This window comes from Sander vitreus, chromosome 5 (assembly GCF_031162955.1).
Source record: "Sander vitreus isolate 19-12246 chromosome 5, sanVit1, whole genome shotgun sequence".
NCBI classification, from domain to species: Eukaryota; Metazoa; Chordata; class Actinopteri; order Perciformes; family Percidae; genus Sander; species Sander vitreus.
In genome coordinates, this window is record NC_135859.1 from 28,391,736 (window position 1) to 28,400,265 (window position 8,530).

Sequence of the window (8,530 nt, forward strand, 5' to 3'; positions counted from 1 at the left end):
GCGGCATACTCCTGTCCTGTACACAGCTTAACACATCTGCGGACCACTGAAAAGGCTCCCCTGTAAAAACACAGAAAAACAACATTAACTAAGCTTTTGGTGCATTGCTATCAGTTGTAATAATATATCTGTGCTTCTCTAATCGCATTATTCATTATCATTTAATGGAATGGTATCATCAGCAGCACACCTGCAACATAATGACAAAGAGAGTGGTGAAGGACCTCAGCTCAACTTAATGACTAAGGTTTTGCAGAGAACATTTTCTGCACAGCTGGCATTTTTCCAGGCGCGACACAGATGAGACGTGATGTCAACTGCTCATATGTTAACTACGGCTAGCTACATTAAAAGACTATACTGCTAGGATTTGTCTGCTTAATCGGCTCCCACAAGGTTCCCCATACACAGTCATCATATTCTAAATAACATGCACACATGTGGCGTGTAAGAGACAGGGCTAAAATGGGCTTTTAAACACAAACCCAGAATTAGACAGATCGTTCACCCTGAAAAACCTGTCATGATGCAAAAACACTTGGATCAGGCTAAGGCAATTTTCGCCATTGCTGCCGTGTGGCTTCACAGAATATAACTTAAAATTTAAATAAAAATTGGGATTGGAAACACGGAATATTTAGATGCATTTGGCCATAAAAAAGGTCCCATTTCAGCAGCCTCAACTGGGGCTGAACAATAAATTCAGATATTAGAGAGAATGATCATTTTCCCATCATGATTCTCATTTTTATTAAAAAAACATATTACAATGATTATGGTGTGTTTTTTGCGAGGTTCTGTACCAAACAAAGATGTTTTCTTAAGTCCGTTGAATATGATGTGTACGCCAGGACATCTTTGCAGCACGACAATATTTAATTTAATAACAAACACTGAGCCTCCAGCAATTTGAAAATTGCAGTAGGCCATATTGCGATTTCAATAAAAATGTGATTAATTGTTCAGCAGCCCTAGCCTCAACACAAAAAAAAACATCAGTATTTCCCTTCAAAAACAGACAGCAGAGGAACCCTAACAGAAAAGAATCTCCAAAACACAAGCCCCACACTTCAAAGAACTGGCTTCACAGCATTGGCCAGCCAGTTAGATCTGCCCCAGATTTGAGTCTTACTGCCACTGTTGACAGCGAAACGTTGACTGGTGCCACTGGTCTGCCTCCACACTGAGGTAGTTACAGACAACGAACAAGGTCAGGGTCAAAGGTGAAAGTTGTGAGATCAGCTGACCTGAGACCTAGATGAGCAGACAGACACTCAGGGAAATGTCTATGTGGAGACAAAACACCCAGCAGACCTGACACGAGATACGAACCAAATGTAAGAAACTCACTGACAAACAGTTGTGTATAAGCACTGCAGGCGCGACACCAGCCACACACACACACACACACACAAACAAATTACTGACACCAAACTCCACAGCTGTGCCTGGAAAGTTCACACTGCGTGAGGTAAGTATCCATCGTCAGGGCTAAATATGCTTTAACACACATACACGGTTAAATGGGGTAACAGGTCATGAATCATTGCTTTTCAAAGTCTGGTTTGACACCAATAGAAATGGACACGGAGAGACTTAATTGATCTCAAATTATTTTTGAAGAAAATTGGTGCCTTCGGCAGTCAGGGATTTTGTAACCGGATAACTCTGAGCTTACTGGTGTGCTGTTACCGTCTCTGCCCATGGTTTAAAAGACTTATGTACTGTAGGATTAGGATTTGTAAATCTATACCCCAAAGCTGTAAGGCTACCTTAAATGAAAAAGGTTATCAAAAACGCAGAAAAACAATGACGTTTTTCCACAAGCTGTACTTGCTGTTTTTCTTTTTAGCAGCTGAGCAAGATAAGGACAGACTTTTGAGTGGTTCCCTTTTAAGTGTTACTTTCTCAATGAGCGACTGTGACAGGAAGTTACATTCAAGGCTGTGTGACTGTTCATTTCATTGTGAAAATCTTCCAGAACGCCTGGTTTACAGGTTGTTTGTATTATAATTAAATATTTAGAATCAAATTTTTTAGGCTTGCATTATTTAAGCATAAGAAGATACTAGGGCTGCACGATATGAGGAACATATCTACAGTATCTACATACGTTTTGTATCATTATTCTCATTTTCATGGAAAAATATTCCAATTAAAAATATTAAAATGAGTTTTGCGAGGAGTGGGGTGACATTTCTTTATTTAGCAATACTGTATCGATTTTCATAAAGGCATTATTTCTTTTTTACGTTTAAAATATTCATGTAAGACAGTGGTTCACGTTTATGTTGTGTTTAAAACCCCTACCGCTAGATGGCTATGCTGAGACGCACCACTAGTGTCCTTGCCTAACAGTGCCTAGCAGTGCCTGACTTTTTGCTAGAAGCTAACAATGTAGCTATGGCTGAACTTTGGCCTACTTTAGCATATAAACATTTGCTAATTTGTGAACCACATTCCCAAACTGGCAGTTTGATTTTCTGTGTACTGAATTGTTTACCTAAAGTAAACTTCTTTGACTTTTATGCACATCATGTCTTTTTTTAAATATTAGTTTTTCTAAAATTATACTTAATTATACTAAAAATCCCAATACGCACAGTATCGAAATATATTGCAATTTATTGAATCGTGACCCATGTATCGTGATGCGTATCGTATCGCCAGATTCTTGCCAATACACAGCCCTATTATTAACATTGTTGCCAACCATTTTTCAAAGCATGCGGTGGTATTTGTAGTTAAATATGGTAGAGATGGTTCGTAATAAAAGAGCGAAACATACTTAAGCAAAGGCACGAAGCTTAAACGTCACAAGCCCTGCTAAGAAAGCGACACCATTAGAGAGTGAGAGTGGCAACAATTAGCTGTCGTCAGATGTTGGATTATTATTACAAAATCACAGAGAGCGTTGTCATGAGGATGCCAAGCTATTCACACCTGCGCTCTTTCCTTCAAGCTTTATGTGACTGGGTGAATAATGAGATTGGTCTATTGAATATGTTTTGCAGTGCAGGATTTACAGATTAGTCTCTCTCTCTCTCACACACAGAGAGTTTCAAAGCCAGCGCTTCTGACTGGAGTGTATTGGGTGGAAGCTAATATTTATCTGAACACAGCCAGGGATTCTTTACAATTGTCTTTAATCAAGAGGCAGTCATGCAGCCTGGCTTAGAGATGTATTGGAGTTAGGGATGCAAAACCTTCCCGGCTAACAATATTCATTTCCTATGGGATGAAACAAGTACGGCTGGGATCCACTGTGGTAGATTGGTACAATTGGTAGATTGGTAGACTGTGGTACATCAGTCTGGTCCCTATGTCTACTATAGCAATCAGTTTGGCAAAAGGCAAACCATTAATGTTTGACCACAGCCCAATTTATCATACTGGGCTTTTTCCAAATATCTGGTTAAAGGGATACCCCACCAAAAAAACGTCTGTTTCACCTCCTGTAGGCTTGAAAGGTGGCTCTGAATGTGAGTGAATTCAAATGGTGACCCAGTTTCATGACAAAAAAAAACCTCAATTTTCAATTCATTACTCTGCCGAACTCATCTTTCTGCTATGTATCGTTATGTTCAGAATATTTAATATGTTCAGTATATAATGCTAAATACATAGCTCTCGTCTGTTTCTAGGGCAGTTAGCTGTTTGTTGCGCATAATAACTAATGAGCAAACAAAGTTGATTACAACTTTATCCTGTTTCAAGCTCACTACAGTTACTTTCTTCCATATAGCAAGTTACAATCTTTTCAGAGCCACTTTTAAGCCAACAGGGGCAACAAGTGGCCAGGGACGGTCTGGCTGCCGTTTCAGAGACAAATTATGAAATTCTAAAGCAACACTTAACGCAAGCAGCTTTAGGGCATGAATATGCAAAAAAATGACATTACATTACAACAACTTTAATAAATTATTAAAGTGAAATTAGTGAAATATTTTCTATTAAACCGACAACGAATCAAGCAAAAAAATGTATGTCGAAAAACCTGGGAATCACAGCACATCCCTGATTTAAACAGAAGTAGATAAGGAACGTTGAAGGGAAGTGCGTATACAATAAAAGAAACAAAGAAATAAACAAAAAAAAAAACATTACTTCGTCATCATGCATTAAATATCTCTTGTATTGAGAAGCAAGTTTGGTGCCCTTACTGTCCTTTTTGTTGATTTATCTTATGATTAGGGAGGTAACGATTACCGGTGTAACGGTAACCCGCGATAAAAATGTTGACGATAACAATTACTGTTTTCATTTAAAATATCATTATTATCACGGTGGTTTGCCACAGTGTGGAAACGGTGTGTTTAATCCTTCCCAGCTTCATCCGAGTCTCCTGAAGTTGCTGCGTGGGCGCACTGCGTAGCCTCCAACGTGCGTTTCTTGAAGTTGGAATCATGGCAGAAGGAGGAGATGACAGCGCTCAGGACATTTAACAGTCCTCTAAGAGGACTAAGTCTGAAGCATGGGCATATTTGGGGTATTATAAGAATGCCGAAGGACAGTTGATTGAAGATAGTTATCCTGTCTGCAGAACGTGCAGGATAAGCCCTTGTTCCTTTTACGTTAAAAGTTGCACTTTTGATAAGGTTTTGCCTATATTTTTGTAATATAATAAACACTGTTACACTTTTTGAAACTATTTCAGCTTGTGTAGGCCTGTCAGTGCTTTCTGAACATATTGAACACACTTTTAAAAATACCGCGATAATACAAAAAAACGTGATAATTTTGGTCACTATAACCGTGAGGTTACATTTTCGCACCGTTACATCCCTACTTATGATATCACTATAATTATCCTAAACATTGTGTGGGAAGCTCTAACATTACTGAACTGAACCTGTTTTTGTCGGTTTCCCTGTACTATAGTATTATTATAATGCAGTTACAGTTGTTAAGTTTATTATGAACAGAGTGAGGCCTGAGTAAATGTATGACATTCAAACTCCAACTTGCTACATTTCAATCTCCCGGGGCACTACAACAGATTTTGTCTGCAGAATAATTACAGAGGTTTGACGACAACGATGGTAATATCAATAGTCACCATACAATTTAACAACAATTAGTTATATGTTGTTTTTTTTAATATAGGTTGCTGGAATATTTGCATGGTGTCCTTTAAATGATGACTGATATGGTTCTTTGTTAGGAGAAATTGTGTCTGTTTCAAGTCGTTAGATACCCTCTAACAAAGACATGTGTGCATGTACAGTTAATATAGCTTTATGAACGGAGATGGATGAGAGTTGTTTTACCTGGTGCCAATGCAGACAGTCATATCTTGTGTTATCTGCCACCACAATGCTGCAAAAGAGCATCCTAATGAAGCGAGAGTTGTCACTCCATAATGTGCAATGTAGCTGTAAAGCTACTTGTGTTCATACAAAACATGTACATCTAGAGGGCATTAATACAGAACTTTACACACATATATATATATATATATATATATATATATAATGTAAAGAAAAAAAATAGGTCAAAGGCAAGTTAGATTTTCAAAAGACAACAACATAGAAATAGCCTGTAAACTTTGTTTTAAAACCACAAGATCTTGTACATATTTGTAGTTTTCAACCTTTGCAGATGACAATTAATTCTTCAAGAGGACAGAAAGAATCATCCCACTCAGAAACTGTCATATGTGAAACCCAACCATAAAATAGGCTACCTAATTGTCATGCACATTCACTGCATTCACCACATCTGTAGCTCTATGAATCTCCGCTCTCTATAGGCCATTCAACTGTTAGCCTACTTGTGGTGCAAATGCACCACAAGACATTTCTGACACCCCACGTTTTTCTGTATTTTAATGTGAACTGCAAATATAGTCAATATTGATGCATATTACGTCAGTTTTGCGACTATTCGAAACATAAACGAAAACATATTCTGAAAAGAGCAATTAATCTGTTAGAGACATTAACTTAACAAATCTGTTAGAGAGAGACATTAACTTAAACAGAGAGAGAGAGAGAGAGAGAGAGAGAGAGAGAGAGAGAGAGAGAGAGAGCAGCGTATTTTGAGAGCTGTAATCCCGAAAAAGCACTCACACACAAACGCTGTCAGCACACACACACACACACACACACGCACACACATACTGTACTGCTGGCCTGCAGTCGCTCAGCTCTGCAATGCCTGTAAAGTTGTGTAAACCTGCCTTCCTAATTACTTTACAAACAGACAACCATACCAGAAGCAAGCAACCCGATACAAACACATTAAAAACAACTGGTAGGCTACTCACTTCCCCAGCTCCTCGTATAGCTGATATTCGTCTGTGAATCGCGTACAGGTTGTCGTGGCCATGTCTCTCCCCTGTCTCTCGCTTCTTTTATTTAGTCAGTTCCGAAAAACAATGCGGTTATTTGCGCTAAATTTGCGTTTGAAATACAGGTCCGCCCAGCAGCTAGACGGCCGTTGGAGCGGTGGAATGCCTTTCTGGAGGCGCCTATTGAAGGAGGGTTTGATATAGAAAGACGAAGCGACCAGGGTGGGTGTTTTCTCTCCGTCTGTCTCCGCTATCTGACAGCTACCGCGCTCAAAGACTCTCGAAATCAAGCCAGCTGGCCAAAGTAAAGAGACTTCCTGCTACGATTTCCAGAATAAAACGCAGCTTTACAACTATTATGAACTTCTGATGATAAAGATGATACCATTATGATAATTTAATTGAAATGTAGCCCCAATAATAAATTGTGAAAATAGTTTGTGTAATTGTGTGTGCACCAAAAATATGTTTTGTTGTTGTTGGGACATTAACTTGCTATAATGTTCAGAAATCCCTATTTTTATCATACTGTCTGTCTGAATATACCTGTATTCACCCTCTGTCTGAAACGCTTCGTTTTTGCACCCGTCTGTACTGTCGGAGTCTCTGCACTGTCACTGCAGCCGGGTAATGGCCGTAACGGCACTGTAGCGCACTTTCCACCTACTCACAGTCTTGAAATCACAACTGTATGGAAGTCTTGATGGCGCGTTTAAAGGCACCATTTCTAAATACGGGATGCATGTATTTCTCTGTGGATTGAGCGTTTTGATACTTTCACAGTATCGATGTTACACATCAAAATTCTTTATAATCAAGACACGGAAATCAAACTTTTTACAATATGGGAACTTTAAACAATGGTATGGCCTACCTGGTTTGTCGCGCTGGTAGTAGTTTGGCTAGGGGAAAGATCAGGAAAAAGACTTCCCAGACTGATTGATTATAATTATTTTACACTTTTAGCAACGTTTTAGCAAATCATCTATAGTTCGCCGCCCCTGGATTTCACTGCACATGTTGAGATATATGAATATTTGACAAATAAATCATTGTACTCTGAATCTTGTGTAGCCTAAATTTTCTTCAGCAAAGTAGAGATTACCCTTCTGCGCAGACATTAACCATGTTGTTATTCATCAGTGATTCGTGATACTTTGTTGTTTTGGTAGAATACTTTTCCTGCCATGCCAGTAGAATATATGAATGTGTTGTGCACATAGACTGGATATAAATAAGTAACTTTATATACAGTGCGTTTTTGTGTGTGTGTGTGTGTGTGTGTGTGTGTGTGTGTGTGTGTGTGTGTGTGTGTGTGTGTGTGTGTGTGTGTGCGTGTTTTTTTTGTGTGTATTTACCCGCCCTTTCTGACCGAGAACGTCTGTGCGACAAAATTGCAGTTTATTTTGAAGGCAAAAATCAACCGTTTTCCGGTGGTGTGCTAATAAGTCTGGCTAACTTGACACAGTCCGCTTGATTTTACTGTCTATGTATGGTTGCAGCCAATGCAGCTTCACTAATGGGCGGCGGAGAAGGAGTCGCTCTCTGCCGCCCTCTGGTGGACAAAGCGTGAAACGGCAAAGCGCGGAGCTGTAATCGAACACACCTCCCGCCTTGCACAGCGCGGATTTGCAAATAGGGTCAAATATGAGAGAGCTGGTTTGTGCCTTCAAAACATGCCGCCATGTGTGTTGTAAATGCATGTTTATTTGGATATAAACTGGACGATGTGTTATGCTTCACGGTTTAATCCACAAAACGTTAGATTAGGTTTGTGAAGCTATGGATATAGCTCTGTAGATAATAAAGTAAAATGTCTATAAACATCCGGAACGCAGAGGTATAATTCATTGTAGCAATATTATAGAAATACATTAGTTGTTAATGAATACAACGCATTTGGCTTTCATTGCATGATAAATATAGAGTTGCATGTGACAATGGCTATATAATGATAAAATGAATATATATTACAGTATATGCATGTTAGTGCATTGCAAATTTCAGTGTGTAAAAGGTGTTCCACAATGCATTTTTACACTCAGGGCTATAGCAAAAATAAAAATACTGAACTCACCTTGCAACTTGTCTACTAGCCACCAACCAAACTCTGTAAAACTCACTTAATTTTAAACTTTTTTTCATTTAACTTCTCACATAATTGCCTACATGTTGTTCCCAAGCTTACACACTTCTTTACATGTAGTCTATGTAGTGCTGCAAAGTATACTGTAAATT

At 38.8% G+C, this 8,530-nt stretch overlaps 1 protein-coding gene across 9 annotated transcripts in view; it reads right to left on the bottom strand.

Annotated features, from left to right (window-relative positions):
* camk2b1 (calcium/calmodulin-dependent protein kinase (CaM kinase) II beta 1) overlaps positions 1–6,543 on the bottom strand; it is a 69,029-nt gene extending 62,486 nt beyond the window's left edge. For all 9 annotated transcript variants that reach the window (XM_078251365.1, XM_078251364.1, XM_078251362.1 and 6 more), the window contains exons 1-2: positions 6,269–6,543; positions 1–60 (exon numbers count right to left, since the gene is read on the bottom strand). The exon at positions 1–60 is cut by the window's left edge and continues 35 nt beyond it. In XM_078251365.1, the coding sequence (XP_078107491.1) occupies positions 1–60; positions 6,269–6,330 (122 nt within the window). In that variant the 5' untranslated portion in view covers positions 6,331–6,543. The remainder of the gene's footprint in view (positions 61–6,268) is intronic.
* Between the last annotated feature and the right edge of the window lie 1,987 nt (positions 6,544–8,530).